The sequence below is a fragment of the Protopterus annectens genome, chromosome 9.part0 (genome assembly GCF_019279795.1).
Source record: "Protopterus annectens isolate FY-2018-M chromosome 9.part0, PAN1.0, whole genome shotgun sequence".
Lineage (NCBI taxonomy): Eukaryota > Metazoa > Chordata > Ceratodontiformes > Protopteridae > Protopterus > Protopterus annectens.
Window position 1 is genome coordinate 910,889,218 of NC_056743.1, and position 24,860 is coordinate 910,914,077.

Sequence of the window (24,860 nt, forward strand, 5' to 3'; positions counted from 1 at the left end):
CTGTCATAAGCAATGACTATGGTATACAAGCAATAGGTGAACTTTTGCAAGATCTAGGTGCCTCTCCAATGAGGATAGAACTTATTAGAAAAATGCTCACACTGGTATTGGAAAACAATGTTTTCATGGGTGTGCAGCAGGCATATAGACAAGCACAGGGGATAGCCATGGGCACCCCCTGTGCCAATATTTATGCTAATCTTGTTCTTTCCTATTGGGAGAGAAATATTGTGTTGAGCAACCAGATATGGAAGAGTTACATAAAGATGTACGTGCGTTTTGTAGATGATATTTTTATTCCATGGAGTGGGGACAGCGGTACTCTAGAAACTTTTGTGACCTATCTACATTCCACTACCTCATTCTTGAGATTTACGGTCAACAGTTCATTTTCTGAAATAGATTTCTTGGATGTGAGGGTTCTGCAGACAGCTGAGGGATTCTCATCCTGTTTATATAGAAAGGACTGTTGGAAAAATACCATGCTATCTTTTGATAGCATGCACCCCCGCTACACTTTCCCCAACATTGTACAGGGACAGATTAGCAGGGTCTCAAGGATTAGTAAAGAGGATGTACAATTTGAGGAGGAAGTGGTTAAGCTGAAAGATTGCTTTCGAGCTAGGGGTTATGATGGGGGTTTGGTTGACAAGGTAGTGGATAGTAGTAAAGGCTACAGGAGGAATAAATACAAACCATGGTTGAATGGGACCGGAGCACATGTAAGCACTAAATGCAACAGGACCATGAGGGGGACCCAAGGTTAATGTTGACCTATGGTAGTAACATTAAGGATGTCTGTGATGTCATCCACAGAAATTGGAATATCTTAACTAGTGATACAAACTTGAGGGATATAGTAGGAGATAGACCACACTTCAGATATAAGAGGAATAAGAATCTGAAGGATCTTTTATGTAAAGATAAGATAATTACCACCAGAAGAAATGCCATAGTAACGTTGGGTACTGTACCATGTGGGATCTGTAAGGCTTGTAGTTACATTAAAAATGGGACAATATTTAAACATTCGATAACAGGTAGGTTGTTTGACCTGAAGGCCAGGGCCATGTGTAGGACCACCGATCTTGTTTATTTGGCGGAGTGTTCGTCTTGCCCATGTTTTTATGTAGGCAAGATTAACTGTATGTTTAAGGTGAGGATCCTACAGCATCTCTCTTCCATCAGGAACAGGGATACACACAATGCCCTGTTTAGACATTTAGATGAGAATCCCACACATAGTTTTAAGTTTACGGCCATTGTTAACGTGAAATTATGTAATAGAGGGGCCGATGAAACCCGCCCTTAAGAAAAGGCGGGTTTTTTACTAGTTTTTTTATTGGCTAATGTGTTTTTTAAATATCTTGACTGCGTGTGATGCTTTATCTGATGAAGGGCTGTTGCCCCAAAGCGCTCATCTAGTGTTTTGCTCTTTGGTGTTTCAATAAATAAGAAAGTTTTAAAGGTTCCAGCAGTGTCCAGCCGTGTTTCTTGGATCTCTCTCTACTATTTTGCTTGGTTGGACTTTAGCGAGGCACAGAACATTTTTTGGATTTAGTATATCTGTAACTAGATATTTTCCCTTAACATACAAATAAATGGTTACATTTCTATTTTTACTTTATATATAGACTATCCCCATTCTAACTATCCCTTATGAGACCAAATGAACATAAGAATTCTCATACTTTACTTGACGATGTAGTGACTTCTTGTGTATGCATTGTATATATATATATATATATATATATATATATATATATATATAAATATATATGTGTGTGTGTGTGTGTGTGTACAATTTTCTCAGAACAAGATTGTTGTCTGTTTTCTTTAGATAGGTATTTGTATTGTTTATTTGTGTTTTTGAGTAACCGTATTGTTGTTATTATTTGAAAAAAGAAAATTGAAATAAAGAGATTTTGGGAAAAAATATCTAAGTATGGTATTTCATCTCTATCAAAAGTGTGAGTGAATTTCAGGAAGGATGTGGTATTATTAAAGTAATCCACTAATCTATTAGCTACTACAAAATCCCCTTTCAGCATAATAAAAATGTCATCCAAGAACAGAGTATAAAACAAAATCAGGTTCTTACATTCCTATATATTGAATACAAAATTTGTTTCCCAGAATGCCATTACTAGGTTTGCCAAACTGGCTCCACAAGGGGAACCCATGGCAACCCCAATTTTCTGCAAGTAGAAGTCATTCTAAAAACAAAATAGTTATTTGATAGAACAATGTCCAACAACTCAGATACAAGTAAAATTTCTGAATCAGGGGCTCCTTTCTTCCTTAACATCTCCATAATCCATTCGATTCCTTCCAAGTGTGAGATAGATGTATAGAGGTCTTTTACATCTAGCAGGAGAAAATTATAGTTCTCACTGTATTCAAGTTCATTCATTTTCTTTAAAAATGACCATGAGTCTTTACAGACTTGATTCTCACTTGTCAGGTATCTTTTCAGAATAGCATCCACTACTTTCGCCCATGGATAAGTGACTGAATCTCGACCATCCACTAAAGGTCACATTGGTGGATTGGTTAGATCATTATGGATCTTGAGTATCCTGAAAAGACTCATGATTTTAGGGTAAGGCATGGTCATATAGTTAAATACATTGGCTTCAATTCTAGCTGTTATGACTAAATCATTCACATACATATTTATCCGTCGGTAAGCCATGTTTATTTCATTAAGGGATGCTACTTGGCAAGCCTCCCCTGCTAAAATGTCCCTTATTCATCTCACATGTTCGTGATGGTCCATGATAGTCAGGCCACCACCTTTATCCGGTTTGGAAACCCATACTTTAAGGGATCTTAAATAGTTCATTTCATCCCACTCATATTTGCTGACCTTCATCTTGACAGTAGCATTCTTAGAGAATTTCTCTAAGTGCCTTAGGTCGAGCTCACATGCATGTTTGAATATCTGTAGGCTGGGATGTAGTGGTGGTTTGAAAGTACTTGGTACACTTAAGGCATTCCTGACATTTGAACTGTTATTGTCATTGTTACCAAATAAAATATTCAGATTTAGTTTCCTGGTATAATTTTTGATGTTGAGGATTGCTCTGGCTACATTTATATGTTGTGAGGGAACAAAAGTGTACCCCCTAGCTAATAATTCAACTAATTCGGGACTAATGTTAACTTCCGAATAGTTGAAAATTTGAAAGTCTCCTGTATTGTTTTTAATGATCTCTTTAGGCTCGGGGTACACTTCTAACGTTTCATCCTGTCGAACTTCCTGCTGTTCTTTCTGTTGTTCATATAATTCACTCGTTTGGGGATAGCTCCCTGTCATTGGGGATTCTGAAAATTTGCCCCAGGTGTGGTGTTAACCTCACCTTTCTGCTGGCCCCTTCCATTTTGATTATTGATTCTCTCACTTCTCCTTACGGAGAAAGACTCAGTCGTATCCCCCTGGCAGGGGGTCTGAGAGTTCATTTGCTGATCAGGGTTAAAGCTTAAGTCGAGATCACTCACCCGAGAAGGGCCTTGTATAGAGGCAGTGTTATTGTTGTTAAATGCACCTGTTTGTGATGTTGGTGGACTTGGGTACACCGTGCCATTGTCACAGGCTAAGCGATCTCTTTGCAATTATTTAACCCTAGTAGATTTCAATTTATTGAAGTACTAGTCAATGCTGGTAAAAGTTTTTGTATAATCATATTGGTACCTGTTGAAATCTAAGTGTCACTTCTTTTAAGATGGTTTCAACCCATGAATTATAATGTTTTATGATGAGTTCTAAAAGTTCAAATCCCCGTTTATCATATAATTGTAGTAATTCTAAATGAAAAACAGAGTGATTCACTAAGCCTGTTGGATACTGGAATCTCCTAAGGCCTTTTGGTACTATACACTGTTGTAAACATTCCTTAAAGTATGAAATTTCTAGTTGTAATTTTTTAAGTTTGACAAGTTTAGAATCAAAAACTTTCAGCATGTCAACAATACTGTTACTGAGATTAGCATTACCTCCAGCCAGTTGTGAACTTCCATAGAAAAAGAGAAATTTCCGATTAGCCAATCCATCAGGATGGGATCCCCAATAAGCCCTGAGGTATGAATCTTAAGCTAAACATTCATACAACTTCCTTGGTGCTCACGATTTGTTCCTAGTTGAACTAATGAGCATTGCAAGTTGTTGGTAACACTTTGTTGTTGTACACCATTAGGTTGTAAGTTGTTCTCTGCTGAGTTTAAATTAGGTCTAGTTGTTGCCTGCACATTGCTTCCATCCTGTTCATGCAGTGTAAGCACTATATTAGACAATGACATCGTCTCACGCAGTTCACGCTGCTGGTTGTCTAAAGATTCCAGACGTGATGTTAGTAATTCCATCCGTTTAGCCATAGCTTCAATCAAAACTGTCAGCTCACAGTTTTCCACTCTATCTTGCATTTGAGTAAATAAGCTCAGACTACCTGTGCTTCATGATGCCATAACACACAAACCCAGCCGAAAAATCACAAAATAAATTGCTAAAATAGAAAAACAATGGCTTCAGAAAGCAATCAGTAGTTTTAATGTGCATAAAGCACTTTTCATTTAGTAAACTCAAACTTCTTCAGATGCAAACATTCAAGGAACAAGTTTCAGTCTGTCAGCTCACATGCTGTGGTGACATCAGCAACAATAGTTAACAGTTAACCCTTCCTGTTCTACACACTATGAAAAAATACTGTTTAAAGCTAAAACAATGCTGACAACCATGAACAAGGAAGATTGAAACTATGGTTTAAAAATAAAATATGCTGATGGGTATACTTTAAGCAACAAAACAAATAAGTATATGAAATAAAAGGTTACCTATAAGGAATTACTATTACACTGCTGAAATTCTACACTACAAACTTTTTTTACTACAACACCAAATATCTTTTCCTAATACACAAGCATCAGTAAACCTTGATCACAAGCCACAACCCACAGCTTCCCGGACATGAAAATGGCAACATACAACAGCTGCCAGACACAGCTGCATCCACACAGACCATGTCAGGCTAATCAAGCAGTGATCGAAGCTATGATACCTGCCATAACTGATATCAACTATGTTTAGACAGAATAATAATGACATTTGGACTAGCTGCCAGACATGGCTGCATCCACGCACACCATATCAGGATTGATCAAACAGCACTCAAAGCTATGATACCTACCATAATTTATTTATTTTATTTATTTTATTTTACATTTGTTGACCGGGCTAGTCCAACTGGATATATGCTCATTTTCAGCAGAGGCCCGGGGAGAAAAGCTCCACATCAAATAACATTAATTGCAGTGGTACAATTTAAAGAAACTAGTGAAAAAAAATTTAGTTACATACATGGTATCAGGAATTTAAATATAATACCAAAGGAAAACATATGTAGAAAGTTTACTTATAATAGAGATTTTCCTCAAGGATAAAAGATCTTTAGATGCTTATAAAAGTGTTAGGCTGTTAGGAGAAAAGTGATAGTATGGTAACAAAAGTTAAGTTTGGAGGAAGCGAATAGTAAAGTAGGTTGACACACATACAATGTTAATCGGGGTTAATGCATGGGCACAGCCATTGAGTTTTGAGGTGAAGTTTGAGTTGAGATTTAAAATTTGGAAGTGAGGAAATTGCAGTAAGATTTAAAGGAAGAGAGTTCCAGGTTTTTCCAACTGTGTTAGAGACCAAGGAATTACCAGCCATATTGTTGGATTTAGTGGATGATATGAGTAGTTTATTTGAAGAGCGTAAACTTTTAAGATTATTGTAAGGGGTAATAAGGGTAGTGAGTATGGGAGTTTTAGAGGGTTTGTACAGGATTTTGTGGACTATTGTAAGTTGATGAAAGATAATCAAATTCTGCAGTTTAAGCCATCCTAAGTGTTTTAGGTTTAGACAGTGGTGGGTTCTAAATATAGAGCCAGAGGCAAATCTGGCAATATTACTGTATGCAACTGCAAGTCTTCTGTAGTTACTTTTGGACAGATTGGTGTAAACAGGGGAGGCATAGAGGAGAGTGGAGATAAGATGGGTATGGGCAATGGTAGTTCTGGCAAGAGGAGTAAGGAAGGGTTTAATTCTGTAGAGGGAGCCCAGTTTTTTGTTGACTAGTTTTATAGTGTTGTTAATGTGAGTATCAAAGTTAAGGTTATTGTCTATCTCAACTCCAAGCAGTCTGGTTGTTGGATCAGGTAATATAATCATGCCATTGTTTAATTTTACTGCGAAGTGTAGAGGAGTGGATTTTTGGGTGGGAGAGAACAGTAAGAGTTTTGTTTTTTTGGGGTTTAGGATTAGGTATTGTTTTAAGAACCATGTCTCAACAGTCTGGAATATCTGCTGGGTGAGGGAGAACAGTTCAGAGGAAGATGAGGCTGAGCAAATTAAAGTAGAATCATCTCCATATTGTATGCAGGTGGCTTGGGGAATATTAGTATGAAGGTCATTAATTAAGATAGAAAAAAGGAGAGGGCCCAGGATGGAGCCTTGAGGGGCACCAAGGGTAATAGGGAGGTGGTTGGATAAGCTATTGTGCCAACGCACTGTCTGTTGCCTGTTGTGAAGATAGGATTGGAACCATTTTACTGAGCTTGTGTGTAGTGCAAGGGATTTTAGTAAATGTATCAATTGCTGGTGGTTAACCATGTCGAAAGCTTTAGATAGGTTTAAAAATAGGGCCGAGGTAAGAATATTGTTATTATGATTTTTATTAAAGCAGTCAGAGAAGGATAGGAGGGCAGAGGTGGTGCTATGGAATGGTCTGAAACCATGTTGACAGTTAGCCAGTAGATTGTTATTTATTAAGTGATTGAGGAGTTGTTTGTGTATGCATCTTTCCATGATTTTGGCCAGGGGGGAGAGTAAGGCTATGGGTCAATAATTTGAGAGTTCAGTAGAGTTTCCACCTTTGTGAAAGGGAATAATGTGGGGATATTTTCCATAATGATGGGATGTAACCTTCGAGAATGGTTCTATTAATCAGGATGAAAATGGGATAGGCTACTGCTTTAGCTGCTATTTTTAGGTATTGAACAGGCAGAAGTTGATCTATGGGTCTCTAGTAGTCTGAAATCTGGCCCAGAGTTTGTTTTTAAGTATAATTTTTTGCCTAGTATCTTTTGACAGCAAAGGGGCAGGTTTAGAGCTTTTTCTGATAGATCGTAAAGGGGCATGTGAATCAAGAATGGATAAGAATTTTTCATTGAAGTATTTTACAGCATCATCTAGAGAAAGGTGTTTTAGTGGTTCCCAGTTGCAAGCTCTGAGTTCAGCTTGGAAAGAGTCAGGGTTAAAGTTTTTATTTGTTCTAACTATTCTGTAAGTTGTTAGGTTGGAGGTATCAGTTTTGTGTCTGATTAAGTAAGTTAGTGCATGATCGCTTACATCATCAGGAAGGGTTCCTACTTTATATGTTTGGTGGTGACTATTTATCAGAATCCAATCTAGTATGCTTTCTTTGTTGGAAGGTTTATTAGTTCTGGTGGGAGAGTGAATGGTTTGGGTAAAACCATGAAGGTTTAGGTGGGTGGAAGGGTGTTCTGAGGAACATGTCTTCCAGTCAATATTCATGTCTCCAAGGACTATGGTTTCTTGAGGGAAATTAATGGTGAGCCAGCTAAGGATTTCCTTGTGGGTATTCACATTATTACCTAGGGGAAGTTAGATACAAATTATGTAGATGTCTTTGTGGGTATTAAGCTGGAGTTTGGAGACTAGTATTTCTGCATTGCTTACAATGGGAGGTTTGTCCTGAAAGCTGTAATTTGCATCCCTGTTTTGTAGAGGATGGCTATCCCACCACCCTTTTTAGCTTTATGGTCAAGTCTCAAGACATTATAACCAGGGGGGGATAATCTCACTGTCATAGGTTGTAGGTTTTAGCCAAGTTTCTGACAGACAAAGGATGTCAAATGAGTGTGTGTCTAACAGAGCATGGAGGTGGGCAATTTTATTGTTAGTACTACGGATGTTAAGATGAGCTAAAGTGACATAGTTAGGTGGTTTGGTGAGAATGTGTGAGCTACAAAGTGGGTCAATAGCTGCAGTGTTATTTAGACCTGGGTTGGGGTGAATGTCACCATCTAGAAGGGAGAGTGGCAATCTTTTAATTAGATTTAAGGGTTTATGGAATATGTATAGTGAGATTCTGTCTTTTTGAAAGAAGTAAGTTATATGGACATTCCTATGAAATTTTGGTAGTAGGTAGCTGGGAGTAGATGTTATGTTAACAAAGTGTTGGGGTTTAGACTGGGAAGATATTTTGTATGCTTAGAAAGAGTGTGAGATTTAATAAGGTTCAGGTGTTCATAACAGGTTAGAAAGTATGGTATAATAAGGAGAGGAAGAAGTGAGAATAAGAGAAGATGTTTTAAATATGTTGATATGAGTGAGGTATGCATTGTGGAAGGTAAGGTGAAAGATGGGAAATGGTGGAGTAAGTAGAAGGGGAGTTAAGTTGAGGTAGTTGTCAACTGTGTTTTATGTAAAGAAAAATGTGGGGTGTGATAGGTTGTGATGGAGGGGGAGGGTTGAAGTATGATTGGAGGTTAAGCTGGGGGTGTGGTTAAGGCAGTATAAGTTTGGGATCAGTGGGGGCAGGTGAGATTTGGAGGCAGGGTAGGGGAGCAGAGTGAGCCCATAGGGCGAACGGAGCTCGTTGACACAATTGAAGGAAGACTGTCAGAAAACAATCTGAAGTAAGTTATTTACAAAGGTAAGTAAGTGTAAGTAGAGGCGGTGTAAGAGGGGGTTAATTGTGTTCTACGGTATGAATAGTAGTTTGAAGGAGTAGGGCCATAAGATGGGAAATCCTACAGAAATCAGGAAGAGGTAGAATTGGGTTCAAACAGTAGGGAGAGGAATATTATGATGCAGTATAGTAACTAAGATTATGGTGCCTTCTAGTAGGCAAAAAGTGGATTACAGAAGGAGGTAGGAAGAGGGGATAGCATGTACGGGATATTTGGGAGGAAAGTTTCCCAGGTTGCTTTTACAAGACTAGCTTGTTAATGGGACAGGGGGTAAGGCTGCTGGGTGTCCTGACTAGATAGCGTAACTATAGACACAGAAATAACTTGGTATTAATTCCACTATAATTGATATTAACTATGTTTAGAAAGAATAATAATGACATTTGTACTAGTTGCCAGACACAGCTGCATCCACTAACACCATAACAGGATTGATCAAACATCACTCATAGCTGTGATACCTGCCATAATTGATATTAACTATATTTAGACAGAATAATGATGACATTTGTACTAACAGCTTGCTACAATTATTTAACCAGGATATACATGACATTTCTAAATCATACTTTAACTGAAGAAGGCATTAGTTTCCATGACAGCATTTTTTTCAAAACACTCTACTGTTACTGCTATTATGTATGATGTTAATTTGTTACATTTGAGTCTGAGCTCTGATGAATGGTACCTTTTTGAATTAGTTAATTCATTACTTAAATTATTATAAGTAAAATCAATGAAAAATGAACAAGATAAGTATTCATTGAGTTCAAGTAGGGGAACAGAAACTTCTATGTTTGTATTATATGTTGCTTTGTTTGGCTTATATATAATGTAAATAGTAACCCATCTTGACCTACCTTTGTTTGTGAAGAATTATTCGACTCTTTGAACATTCTGAATAAATCATTACTGTTTCTCAGTTGTTTAAGAAACCCTCCTTTTTTAAAATAAAAACAGATAACAAGTGATGTACCATATCAGATGAGACTTTGAGAGATGTAGTTGTAATAGTTATTTTTTTGGGACAGCTATCTTGTCCTGTTTACTTCTGTTATATCGCATAGATCTCTGAACAGTCCTAATTACTGTGTTCATTTGTTTTATCAGACTTCTGACTTTTTGGGTTTTATTAACCTTCTGCAGTCTATTTCTTTCATTGATCTCGATATAGCTGTCCATGTCTATTAAATAAAGCAATTCTTCTACTAGCTCATTTTCTTCCAAACTGAGGCTACATCCCTTGTTTTCCAATTCCTGCAGACATTCTACAGAAGGTTCTATAGCATCTTCCTGTGACACAGTCTCATCAATTTCATCCTGTGCCATCCATTGCTCTATCATATAGGAACTCACTGGCCTATCACTCCTCAACATTGACTGCATAAGAGTTTCCACAGTTTCCTGTTCCTTCCCTTGTTGTCTAACTTCAAGTGAATGTTTATACTGACTTCCTGTGGAAGGCTCCAAATTATCTTCATATGGCACCTGACCAGTGGCTTTCTGTTCCACTGGTTTCCCCTTAATTTGGATATCCATTACACTATCATGTTGTGGTGCTTTCTGAATTAGATTTTCTACAATAAATCCTTCACTTTGCAGGTACTCCATAACCTCAGTTTCTATTTCTTTAACTTTCTATTTCTTTAACTTCTCCATTACTAATCTCCTTTTCTACTTTTCCTCTTTGTGTTCTTATTTTTTGTATTGTAAAGTTTTCCATGTCCGGGTTTCTTTGTCTGTATGTCTCTTCAAATATCTTTGGTGCTGCTCTTTTTGTATTGGTTAGTTTTTCTTTCTCTTTTGCATAACTATTACACCATATTAAATCTCTTTTTCTTTCCCATGTCCATATTTCTTCTTCAGATGTTTCCTGATCTTCCTGTTTCCCCCTACTTTGGGGACTCACTCCAGGAAGTGTAGTAACTTCCCTTGGGGGTATTACATGTAAACTAAGACAATGCTTTACTTGCACTGTGAAAGCTAATAGAGCTGGCCAAAGCAAACCTATCCCGGCAGTGTCACCACATATATCTTTAGGGAAGTGATTAGGGGTTATACATACAAAGAATATAAATACTCTAGAATAGAAGGAATAACAGTTAAAAGTTGATCCATATTTTCTCTTCCTATCTACACTGAAAATTTGTTTCACTTTCTAATTTAAGATACATCATAGTAATTTTTTTGCCTCTTTCATAATAAGTGAACTACCTATAAAACAGGAAGCCACATTAGCCGTCTTGGTAATCATTCAAGTTATTAATCTGAGAGGCAGAAGATTGGGAGGAAGAAACTGATTCCCCTGATAAGACATCAGAGTCTGTGGTATTCTGCACAGAGATTTGAATACTGCTTGCGACAAAATGGGTAGCCATGAGGCAGTCAGAAGAGAATCTGCACTGTGCTGCCTTACCTTCAGATCTCCCAAAACGAATCAAAGGTACAGGAAGAGGAGCATATATGAGATCCTGAACCAGTGTGAGGCAAAGGTGGAGGAATGACTCTGTTATATAAGAATTCTATTTTGTAACTTGATATGTCGTCTTGGTTGAGAGAGGAAACAGGAGTATTAAAAAAACTGGCACAATATATTACTCAGTAATAGTAGATATTTTGGATAAAACCACTATAAATTCATGCTATTTGTCTCCAAGCTGACAAGAATGTTTCATTCTTTTTTAAATGACAAAATGAAGTCAGTTAACAGGCTGTTACATGTGGCACCCAGTCTTAATATTTTCTTTGTCTAATGCAAGAAGTTTAAACATCAAATTTATATATTTTGAAGTAAGAATTTACTGATGCAAAGTGTGACTTTTTTTAATTACTGAAAAATGGTGCAGTGGATCAAATTAGCCTTTAGAAATTCCACATTTCAAGGGGCATCACCATTTCACAAGAAGTAGAACTGGTGGTGCAGAGTCTCAATATATGTGGCACAGTACTTACACAATCACCCAAACGAGAGCTTAATAAAGTTCATGAAATGTTCACTATAGGGACAAACAACTAGAAGGTAGTTTTGTTTTATATATCATTAAATCAAACTAAGGAAGAGCTAGAGGCATGTGTAACTACTTTAAAGAAATCATATCAAAAGGTAAAAAAATTCAGATTGACAAACCATTGCGAGAAAGATGCAGCCAAGCTAAAGTCTTCATTGTGTAAAATCTTAAAACTTCTGTAAAGAAGGTCCATGGGATATATGTAAATGACCCCTTAAGGACATACCACTGTTTCAGCTACATGGAGTGTGTATGCCCATGACTTTTTAATTTTTAAAGTCTTTATGGGTACGTTCAGGCCAAAGCATGAATATCTATTGCTGGTGGAGTTTGTCTTTAATGGTCTGAACATACCCATAATGACTTAAAAACTGAAATTAAACAGTTATGGACATTCAGACGCCATGCAGCTGAAACTCTGGTATGTCCTTCATGGGTCATTTGCATATACCCCATGATCCTTCACTACAGGTAGTTATTTATGTTCCATTTTGTCCATGTTTAGCAGAATGGAATATGGTGCAGTCAAGCCAATGAGGTTACCTAAACAGACCTATGAATATAAGGATAGCAATTAGTTATTTACAGATCTTAACTATTGACTTAACCTGTTGGTACATACAGGTTAAGTAGAGATCAGGATTGTTATTTAAAACAAACATATTTAAATATATGTTGTTTAAAATAACTAGATGGGATATTTAAAATATTGTAATGGGGCATTTAATATGATTGGATGACTGGAATTTTACTTGGCATGCAAACACACCATGGAATTGAGAACCAGGTAAATGAAGATGCATGCTTTTTCCCCTTTCAAGATAAAGGGGTATGTGCACCCATTTCCTTGCAAGAACATTCTTTGTGAGAGGGATTAGATCATACTGAATATGCTCCTAGCCTGATGGTTTGAAGTGTCTATAAAAATGGATTGTTTGACTAGAGATTTAGAATCCCACCCACGAAGGGTAGGACTAGACAGAAAGGGAAGCAGAAAGGGTGCCAAGTTTTATCTCATTATGTAAACTTGATTCTCATTTGTAGATTGGTTTAAAATGTTTAAAAAACTGCTGCTGCTGCTGCTGCTGCTGCTGGAACAAATGCATACCACTTTGTGGCTAGGGCTACACACAAACACACACACAAACACACACACACACACACACACACACACACACACACACACACACACACACACACACACACACACACATATATTATATATATGTATATATAAATCACAAGATCACTAACCTTCCATGCATAGAATATCTTCCTCAGTTCTTGGTGCATTCCAGTCAGGTACTTGTAATGAACTGGTGGCCATGATTTGTCAGAGGGTGACATGGATGGAAGTGATTTCTTTAGACCTTTAAAATATGCCTGTAACTACAAGATAACAGTTATGAAAACAAGAATATCAGAATAGATGCTGTATTTAATAGAGACATTTTTATGCTACCTCACCCCTTAAATGTAAGATGTGTTTTTTTGTGTGTGTCTGTGCTTGTTGTGCACTAGAGGGATGCAGACAAGTATGGACAATGATAAAGGGAGTGCACATTATACAGTTACATCGAAAATAATTTCAGTTATGCTTGTGAAGCATTCTTGGAGTGCAGGCATTGCTGATGACAGTGTTGTACATCAGAGGTGGGCACTATCAAATTCCACACCAGTTTGGGGTACTGGACAACATTAACATTAAAAATACTAGTAAAAAATAAAAAACCTGGAGAAAACAAATGTGGGGAAAATATCCTTTTTGCACTTGTGTTATTTCCTACATTTGAAGTTTTACTGACTTCCAAGCTAGTAGTTTGCAAAATACACATTAACTGATAAAGTTGCAACAAAGCTTGTCTCTTCCAAAATACGTGTATCAATATATCTTGACTTTAAACTCTTGCAGTAATATATTGGTTGAGAATCCACCAAACTGTATGTAAGATCCCCAAGGTACTACAGCCTGAGATTTATATACAATAGTAAAGCTGAGCATTGGTTGACACCATTGTCTGTTGTTTGAGTAATAGTGTTTGACACAAGATATTTAATAGATGTGGTCATTTGCAGATGCTACTTCCATTTTTTTATCACTTTTGCCTCTATAACCTACAACCATCATGATATGGTCCCAGCTAGCCCATTCATTCCAGAAAGCCTAATACCCACTTTATAGGTGACAGCTTGGAATCTGTGCTCATATTCTGGTCCTGGTGAGAGAAGAAGCAAAGTGCATTGACTCTTGACTGTTTCTAGATGGAGAGTGAGTGTCTGTGCTTAACATTCCTGATTGTTCTGGTTGCTATTCAAGGCATCTACCAGGAAAAGGCTACATGCCTACAGACCCTTGCATCTTCTGAGAAAAGACTGTGGATCACCAAACAGGCTGTGGCCTGCTTCTCATCTTGGGTTTGGTGCTAACATTTTGCTTCTGGTGAGAGAAGAAACAAAGTACTATTGTATCCCAACAGAGTGGAGCTGTGGTGAGACCAGCATTAGTAGTAGCCAGACAGTAGCCTTTCATGCAGCTGCCCTCTTTTCATCATTCTTGACAAGCTAATTCTTTGTTTTCAGTAAGTACTGCTTGATTTGTTTCTAACTTCAGAATTTCTGCCTAAATACTTCATCCTTAAATTTTCAGGGTCTACATATTAGTTTCCCCCCAAGTGTTTGGCAGTGCTCTGTACAGACGAAGACACCTTGAGTGACATTTTTCCTGTAAAAACATAACTGAAATTTCTCCAGTACCTAGTTCCAGACAGAACAATTAGTTTCCAGTGACAAGCACTGTCTCCATAGTTGCAAACCAGATACTCCTGACAGTGATTGATATCCTCAGTCCAACTATCTAATCAATAGAAATGGTCTGTTGCCATGGATACAAACTTTCCTACTGTCTCCAGCCTGGTGGATTTGGGCAGCCTGAAGCAATGCAGAAATTGCCTCATGTTTACTGACAGCCAGTTAATTCTCAAACAAACTGATATCGTATGTGAGAGATGTATTTACACAATTTCACTAGAGGCAAAGCTCTCACATGTAAGTATTCCTAATGTCAATAAGGTTGTCTGTAGTACACATGCTGCACCCATCACACACAATTCAAAGCAGACATATTGACCCACATATGTTGAGGCACATAAATGTAACCTTCTTAAACCACAAAGTGAGATACACTGATGTCCCTCTCACCAGGCTGAGTAAGGAGAAAGTCACGGTCAGTGGCTTATAATGGACTAGGATCAGTCACATTACACATGCACTCAGGTCACTAGACCACAATTACCAATATGACTCAGTCATAGTCCACATGGAAGAAAATGACCTGAGAAATTCCTTCCTAGACTACATGAAAAGAGACATCATGGAGCTCTCAGAATATGTATGTCAGGCTGCTATGAGCCTAACATTGAACACCATTTTACCTTATCCAAGGATGATGCCACAATACAAACAAAAGATGACTGACTTTAATAGCTGGCTTAGTTTCTGGTGTCATTCTAAGGGGGTGCAATATTTGTCAGCATGCAAGGAGATGGTCAACACACTGTGCTGCTTTGCCAGGGATGATCTGCACCTCTTCCCTCTAGGCTTTCGAATATGAGCTAAAACATTGTCTTTTCCCATAGTGCCTTTTTTAGGCAATGCCAAACTGAAAGTACATCCAACACAGCAAATCAAAACCAAGAAAATCTAAAGGTATTACTGCTCAATGTTAGGAATCTATACAAAAAATTCCACTCCTTAGATCTCTCTCTAGCTCTCCCTAGAGAATGCTGATGTCTGTGAAGTCACTGAGACACATTGTTTAAAGCCACAGAGAGCACACCAACAGTGCAAGGTAATAATGCCTTCCACACATTTAGACCAGGCAGGGACTAAAGGTGGCGGTGTTTCTATTTACATAAAAAATAAATATACCTCAAGGCTGGCCAAAAAGGACAATGCACTTGAGCATTTCAAATCACCATAGGCAAAATCCAATACCACTTCTTTGTAAGCTATAGGTCCCCCTTTATGGCCCAGGAAACCCATACCATGTATTTAAACTTATTAGAAACACTAACCATCTAACCCAATACCATGTTTATGGGTGACTTTAATTACCCCACTATTAATTGGGAATCCTATAGAACACCAAACATACATACACAGAGATTCCTGGATTTTGTGATTACAAACTCACTGGACCAGATAGTCAATACACCAACCAGGGGTGCAAGCATACTGGATTTGGTCCTCACTAATATTGGAGTGCTGTATACCCCATACTGTAATGCCTTCCCTGGTAAGGTCAGACCACAAAATGGTTTCCTTAGAATTAAAAATAAAACCTGGACCCCCAGCTAAACTTGGAATATTCAGGACCTATTCTAAGGCTAACCTCCTGCTATTAAGTGTGAACCTGGCAAAATTTCAAGCCCCCATAAACCCTAAGAACACTGCTGCCTATGCAGAACTGTTCACAAAATTCCTGTATAGGCATGTTAATAGCTGCATACAGGCAGCTGCACCCACTATGAAGAAGTACAGAAATAACTAAAAAAAAAACAAGCCACCCTGATGGAATCACAAAATCAATAGGCTGTATAATAGAAGGAAGAAAATCATGGCAAAAATTAGGAGGTGCAGCACCCAACAGGATAAAAGCACTCTCATCAAACTAAACAAACAACTCAGAGGACACATAAAGTCTACCAAAGCCAAATCTGAGGTAAGTTTGGCATCCCAGGCCAAGGACAACCACAAAGCATTCTTTAGCTATGTCCACAACCTCAAAGGCAATACACAACTGTGTGCAGAGCTCATTGTAAATGGAGCTACCTATACTGAGCCAGAAGATATAGCAAAGCTCCTGGCTGATAAATTCATCTCCAACTTTACCTCTCTTTCTCTTCCTCCCTCAATCTTCCCTCAGGAAATATCATCAAATATAACTCCCCCTACTATCACAAGGGAACAGGTCCTTAATGCTCTCTCTAAGACCATGAACACTGCATCAATGGGCCCAGACAATATCCCAGGATACCTTCTAAATAGCATGAAACATGACCTATCAGGACCTTTGGAATTACTGTTTAACTGTAGCATCCAAAAAGGCTTCATGCCTCATGAATGGAGAATGGCAACAGTCATCCCTCTGCACAAAGGTGGGCCATCTACAGCCCTGGAAACTACAGACCCATAAGTCTCACTAGTCATATAAATCCATGAAAATAATTATCATCGATATTAATAGAGATATAGTAAACCTCCAGACACTGGACCCAACCCAGTTTGTTTTTGTCAAGGGCAGATCATGCATACTCAACCTGGTTCTTCTTTGAGAAGGTCACCAAAGGAATGGATGCAGGCAAAATTGTTCATACTACCTACCTTGACCTGGGCAAGGCATATGACACAATACCCCACTCAAGAATTGTTGACAAAATGAAGAGGTTAGGTACAAACCCGTATGTCACCTGGTGGATAGCCAACTGGCTCACAGATAGGACCCAGGAAGTTAGAATTGTATAACTCTACAAAGAGGCCAGTCACAAGTGGAGTCCCTCATGGCTCAGTTCTTGGACTGCTCCTTTTTGGAATTTACTTCTCAGAAGTCAAGCCCAATGTCAGTGGTCTCTGGCTGACTAAATTTGCAGATGATTACAAATTAGGAGCTGTCAATGAATATCACACTGACACAAATGTTCTCCAGAGGGGTTGACACAGACAAACAACTGGTGTCAGAGCCATGGACTAAAACTAAATGCCAAGAAATGCATAATAATATCCTTTGGGAAATCATACATCCCTGGTAACTAACATATTGACAACACACCCTTTCGAGTTGACCCAGTAGTCAGGGACTTAAGGACACACATAGATAGTAAGGTTTACCTTTATATGTGCGTATTGCACATGGGCGACCAACAATTAGTCGGAAGACAGTTTGCAAGGTTTGCAAACGTCGAACGGAAAAAGGTTAGAATGTGCAATGAGCAAATGCACAGTGAGATTCGCTCATTGCACATTCGACATTCTGGAGCAGATTGCACTATAGTGGGGAGTTGGAAATGGTTTCTTTCCCTGCTGTAGTGCAATCTCAGAGTTAGAATAATAAAGTAGGGTGGTGTGGGGGGTGCAGGGGGGCTTGCCCCCCTGCATTACACTTTATCTAATTTTTTTGTCGACATTTATGTTCGAAAATCAGCTAATCGGCTGTTCAATTTGCTGCTTTTCAAACATTAACAACTGTCGCTGTTTTCAATTTCATTTTTTCAATGCGAATATATGAATACTCGCACAAATGTGATTCAACGTTATAAAGGTAAATCGATAGCAATCTAGCCTTTGATCATCATGTGTCTACAGTGGTGAGGAAATCATTCTATGTTGTACAACTTATAAACAAAAGTATGGCATCTAAATCCAAGAAAGTCAGTGATCCACTGTATTTGGCATTCATCAGACCTATCATTTAGTACAGTCCCCCTTTGGTATGTACCTAACCAGCCTTATCCAACAATTGGAATGTCCACAGAAGTCCCTCACTAAAAGAATACAAGGTGTAAGTAAAATGTCCTATACAGACCACCTCAAGGCCCTATCCCTGTATTCTGTCTCTTACAGACTTTTGAGTGGAGATCTATGCCTGGCATACAGGGCATTGTCATACCCTACTCTGATGGACCTCCTGCATATTCGCAAAAAAACAGCACTAGAATGACCTATTCTAAAGACTTGAACCATGCCTGTGATATAAATAGACCTGCTGGAGAGACAGGTATATATGTATCCCAAAGACTAGCCCGTCTGTGGAACAGGCTCCCCATCCATGTGAAGCAGAGTTCCTCCCTAGTACAATTTAAGTGCAACTTGGACAACTGGATGGAAAAATGGAAATTCATCCCTGGTTTGGCACCTATGTCTCTAATGGACACAGGTAACCTGTAAATGGTTCATCTCCCAGGCCCATGCTTACACTTATCAAGGCTATCAGAACTTGTCAGAGATTTGGGATGCATGGCTAGGCTTAAAAAGGCCCTTGTGGTCATTAGCCAAGTAAACACCAACGAACCTACTGCAGACCACTAACAGGGCTTAAATCAACTGCCTTACCCTTGGGACAGGCAAGCTTAGATCGCTTTCTGAACACAGGTCATCTGAAATGCAATCTGGGTTCCACCACTTTAAATCATCGAGATAGGGAATGTGCTTTCACTGAAGCGTAAGATGACTGCATACAGTGTATTCACATTCCTAGATGTAGTAAAGCATTGTCTCTTTATCATTGTGGCAGCACCTGCTTTAGCTCTCCTACAATTAGTGAAAGGGATCTGTGTTTTAATTTCTTTTCTAAGGATAAAGCAGTCTAATGTATATATTAATCATTCCTGTGCATAAGATATTATTCTGAAATAAGATACTTACTTCCTGTGAAGCAGTATGGAAGAACAGTGCAATCAGAGAGAATGTGAGTATCCCTGGCTGGGCTTAGCAAGGAGCTAAACTGGGATCAGCATGGAGACAGTGAGGAGTAATTAATAACTATTTTATGTATAATACTGTTGGAAGATGTCTGGCAAACAATGGACGCTACTCTCAATCACAAGCTTCTAACATTAGTGAAATTCCCAAATTTTAGGAGTGCAACATTTTTTCATGGAGTTGTACATGGTAGTTTTCTTTAGTATACATAGAATGTTTTGCATTGTATGTAGTCTAGGATAAATTACACTGTGACACACACACACACACACACACACACACACACACACACACACACACACACACACACACACACACACACATAGGCACAATCCTAAGTAATATGTATAGCTACATGACGGAGGACAAAATATTATGCAAATTAAAACACTAGAAGAAAAAAAAAACATTATATGACTGTCATAGAAGCACATTTATTGAATGTAAAATAAATCCAAAAGAAGTAATGAAAAGCAGTCTGGAATTAGAAGTAAAATTTCAAGTTCTGCAAGTGAAGTTTGCAAACTTTGATGACTGGGGGGATCTAGGCATAGATCAATGATCAGCTCTCCTAAGAGCTCTGGCACTATAAATATGTTAAATAAACAATCTCAAGAAAACTATTATGTTCTACTTCTTTCGTTTTTTGGTTAAATTAAAGTGTGCAACTGGTGGCTGAATAAGTAAAATTCCTGCATTTTATGAATATTATGCTTTAAACAATGATGGAAGATCAGAACAGTGTGGGTGTCATGTCACTGCACCAGCCAGCAGGACAAGGCAATCAACATACTGATTCTGAGCTTGAAAACCTAACAATGCTTTTTGGCTGCAATATTGAAAAAAAAAAAACACCATCTGACAGGAAAACACAGCTACCTAGGCATCTATCAGAAATGACCTGGCTAAGACCACTTTCCTTGAAATGGTGCTATATATCCACATCTTCCACATACAGAGCTGTACTGGTGTCTCCTGGGACCATCAGTGAGCTCTGCCAAAGATGAAGCTTAAACATTTAGACTTAAAACAGGAAATGGTGCAGCAGTCTTAGACTAGTAGGATTTTAGCTGCTGGGGGAGGCAATGTTGTTCTGTTTATAGAGTAACATTTGTCAAAATCTCTTAATATTACCTCTCCTACCCAATGTCCATTGCATTGAGCGGGTACATCATATTACAATGAAGTCACCTGATAAAGAGGGATCCATGAGAGGTTATTATGATGTTTTGATGATGACAGACAGTTGCTACTTCATTTGGTGAAACAGGGAAAGCCCCTTCTCCTAGAAGGATGCAAGGTCAGAATGTTTCAATATTTTCGGATTAATCGTGAGGCAGAGTAGGGCATTTGCAGAAGTCTGAGCACAATACAACAGGAATGGTGTATCCACCAAATGCTTCTACAGCAGATTAGGTGGATTTGCAAGTAACATTAAATAGTAGATCTCCTGCAATCTCTTCCCTGAAGCAACAATGCAGTTTCTCCAAGGAAACTTTCTAGTGAACGATATGTGAAATGAAACTAAGCTGCATCCAAAAAATAGTACATAGAGACCTTCCCTCAATTTCAAGCAGTCAGAGATAGTAACTGAACAAAGGAATGCAAAGCACTGAATTATACACAACCCATCTCAACCACTCTATCAACACTGAGTAGAAGCTCCCTCTCTAGAAGCTTCCTCCATAGCTGATGTTCACCTCTGAGGTACCCATAACCAACTGATATGAGCCAAACAAGGACACCTGAAGGACGGCATAGATTTAGAAGATCCTTCCTCATCCACCAAAAAGCAACCAATGACATCAACCATTCAGCAGTAAAATATTTTTTTGCTAAAGCGATAAAGAGGTTGGACCAATCCTGTTACAATAATAGACAATTAAAAATAGAGAAAGGGAGAACTAGACTGTTCTGTTTTTCACTACCTGGTAGTGTGGCCAATAGTTTATGGCTACCCCTCTCCAGTTTAATTGCAATGTGTTTAGTACCAGGCTATTCGTATGCAGGAGCTCACATTTCATTTTGAACATTTTGCTGTAATGTCAGCACTAGCTTAGTAACTAGTGAGGCACTGTTCATTTTGTGGGCTTGTGGCATCAAGTCCCGCATAAAGGTACTCTATTTTGTTTTTTCTTTTTTTCTGTCATAGTTATGACTAGATTTTTGTGTATAGGATGGCTAATTGTTACTCTATTAACATTAAGGAATTCATTTTCCTGCAAGAGAAGAGTTATGAATGAATGCTTAAAGAATCAAAATGTAGGCATTGCTTTCAGAGGAAATCACATGCAACCTGAACAAAAACTCTAAGGGAGGAGGAGGGATAGGGATTAGTAGCTCTTTAGGAAAAGGATGGGAAAAGTAGATGGTTTACAGAGTCCTTCAAATGGACAGATTGTCTTGGTCCTAATAAGGAGGCACTACAACTTTTTGCAGATTTCTTTAGCAAAATTGAAATTTGAGGAAAAAGGATGCCCCCTTTGATATGGTATGTACCTAACCAGGCACATGCAACAACTGGAACATCCACAGAGGTTCCTCACTAAAAGAATACAGGCCATAAGTAATATGTCCTATGTAGACTCCCTCAAGGCCTTATCCCTGTATTCTGTCTCCTACAGGCTTTTGAGGGGAGACCTATGCCTGGCACACAGGGCATTGTCAGACCCCGCTCTGATGGACATCCTGCATATCCAAAAAACTAACAGCACCCCAATTACCCATTCTAAAGACTTAAAACTTGCCTGTGATATAAATAGACCTGCTGGAGAAATAGGTATGTATCCCAGAGACTACCCCATCTATGGTACAGGCTCCCCATCCATGTGAAGGAGAGTTCCTCACTAGTCCATTTCAAGTGCAACTTGGACAATTGGATGGGAAACTGAAAATTCATCCCTGGTTTGGCACCTATGTCTCTGATGCAAACAGGTAACCTGTAAATGGTTCATCACCCAAGCTCATGCTTACACTTATCAAGGGTATCAGAACTCGTCAGAGATTTAGGATGCATGGCTATGCTTAAAAAGGCCCTTGTGGTCATTAGCCAAGTAAACACCCATGAACCTATAATTATTGCATGACAGTTTAATGCTGTCCCAAACTCTCAGGGAAATGTTCTGGTGACTGTGCTGTTGCAGATATAGCATCAGCCCTTTTAATAGGACACTAAATTGAAACATTGTTGTTCAAGATAGCAGACACCCCTATAGAATTTATTCTTAGAGGATGCAGCCACTCATTCTCAGTGACCCTTTGATCCTTAGCAAAACAAAAGTAGCTTAAAGAACTTTGTCAAGCTGATCCAGGTGGACAGCCTGCATGCAGTTATTTTGTGGGAATCCTTTAAACCAGAATTTATAGAGTTACGTAAATAGACTAAAGCTTCCATTTTAGCTGGGAAAGCTAGGATTATTCAGGAATATGAATCCTTAATGCAGGCACCATGAGAGAAATGTAAGCTCTCTAAGTTCAAGACAGCAGCCTCAGTGAAGTAGCATCAGAAACTGAACAAGGCAATCTGATGAAGGTGAACAGAGCACAGCTATATTTAGGCATGGCAGCTACAAGGTCAGCTGTAGAGGCTGTTGGCTTAAATGATAAAGACAATTTACATTTATTCCCATACTATTGTATGTCAGGCATTTAGGGACAACCAGCTGTTGGTCTACTTTAATTTTGTGTTTTTCGGCTTTTCCCGGTTAGGGGTCGCCACAGCAGAACTCCGGTCCGCTAATGATTGGCAGTTGATTTTTACGTACCTGTTTGCCAGGCCTGATGAACAACCTTCAACGAAGGTACGCCCATTCACACGTCTCCACGCAGAAGACGCTCTAGCTGAGAATTGAACCGGACAGTATTTATATACTGGGTGTGAATCTACACTGTTGTACTGCGTTTGTCTGCCTTACTGTGCCTTTTAAATCAGACGTTATTGTTGCTGTCACTGTTTACTAAGTTCTTTTTGCTATTTTTCACTGTTTGTTAAGTATTTGCTGGTGTTTTTCACTGTTGCAAAGCAATCTGTTCTGCTTGTTCTGATTTTCCCACCAAGCAGTGTTATAATAACTGATTTGTTAGCTGTTTAAAACTTTCTTTAGAGTCTCCTTGCTGATTTTCTACTGTTTTAAACATTTTTAGTGTCTTACTGCTATTTTGCTGCTGTGTTGAACATTTTCTAGTGGTTCCCACTGAAACTAGTAGCTGTAGCATTGTCCAGATAGAGGTTTGTTGCGTCTGAGCCTGTTTGTAGTGTCTGTTTGTTCTAAGCATGTTTTTCAGGCCATCTTGGACTGGAAGGAGCCTTTCTGCACTCTAGTGTATAGTGTATAGAGTGTATAGATTAGTACTAAGCTAACTGCCCTTGCGAGCCATTTTAAGCCTAGCCAATTATCCCTTGTGAGACTCAAACCCTGCACCTTGTGTTTGTAAGACAAACACTTTAACCATTAGGCCACCCTCCCAACCAGAGGATTATGTTGATTGGAACCTGTCTGGCCTCTGGTGGTTGGTCTAGGGCATGGAATAAGCATTCTCATTGGTCCTTTTGAACCCTTTTAAAGTTTTTTTTTTCCAAGTTTACAGTTTCTGGTATTTGAGCCCTGCATTTGAAAAAAAGGCAGAACTAACCATCCAGTGAGCTCCTCCTTGATCTTTCCTGACCCCCCCCCCCCGTGACAACTCGAAAACAAACTTACCAGTGTGAAATTTGCCAATCATAAAAAAATAAGGGTCATGCTGCTATAAACGAGGAGCTTAAACCAAGAACTGCACACCCTGGAAGCACTTCTTTCACAGTAAGATGCAGATGTCTGTGCAGTCACAGAAACCTGGTTCAAGGCCTCAGAGAGTACCCTGGCCTTGCAAGGCTACAATGCCTTCCACACCTTCAGACCACAAATGAACATATGAGAATCAAAGGAAGAAGTGTTTCCCTCCCATCTAGTTAGACAGGACAACTCCATGAAGTTACTCCAAGTTCAGGTTATGGTGGGTAAGACCCCCATTCGAGTCATAGCCAGTTATAGATGCCCCTCCATGAGTCATGACGTGCACGAAGCCTACTTGACTAAACTGGAGACAATCCAAATATTAGCGAACACTCTAGTTATGGGGTATTTCTGTTATCCCACCATCAACTGGGAAACCTACTCTAGACTGAACCCACTAGTGCAAAAGTTCCTTGACTTTGTTAACTCAAATTCCCTGGAACAAATTGTTCATACCCCAACAAGAGGAACAAGTATACTAGATCTGGTCCCCACTAACATGTCAAACAGATGTACTACCGCAACTGTTGGACCCTCATTGGTTAGATCTGACCACAAATCAGTCACCTTCAAGCTGACACTAACACCAGAACTCACAAAGGGTGAAATCAGACTAAACAACTTCACCAAGGCAACTTATACCCTTCTAAGTGAAGGTATAAATGCATTCTGAGCCCCACCTCCAGCTGGAAGTGGTAAATACACCAAAGCTTATACTAAAGCCCTGTACAATCACTTACATAAGTGTATACACTCGGCTGTACCAGAAAGAATGAAAGCCAGAACCCCAAGTAAAAACAAGCTGCCATGGTGGACATCCAGCATCAACAAACTTTACAATAAATGCAAA

At 38.8% G+C, this 24,860-nt stretch overlaps 1 protein-coding gene across 1 annotated transcript in view; it reads right to left on the reverse strand.

The window, feature by feature from the left end:
• LOC122811661 (unconventional myosin-Ib-like) overlaps positions 1 to 24,860 on the reverse strand; it is a 1,027,360-nt gene that overhangs the window by 134,122 nt on the left and 868,378 nt on the right. Inside the window, exon 24 of the mRNA XM_044083653.1 lies at positions 13,017 to 13,151. Within this exon, the coding sequence (XP_043939588.1) occupies positions 13,017 to 13,151 (135 nt within the window). The remainder of the gene's footprint in view (positions 1 to 13,016; positions 13,152 to 24,860) is intronic.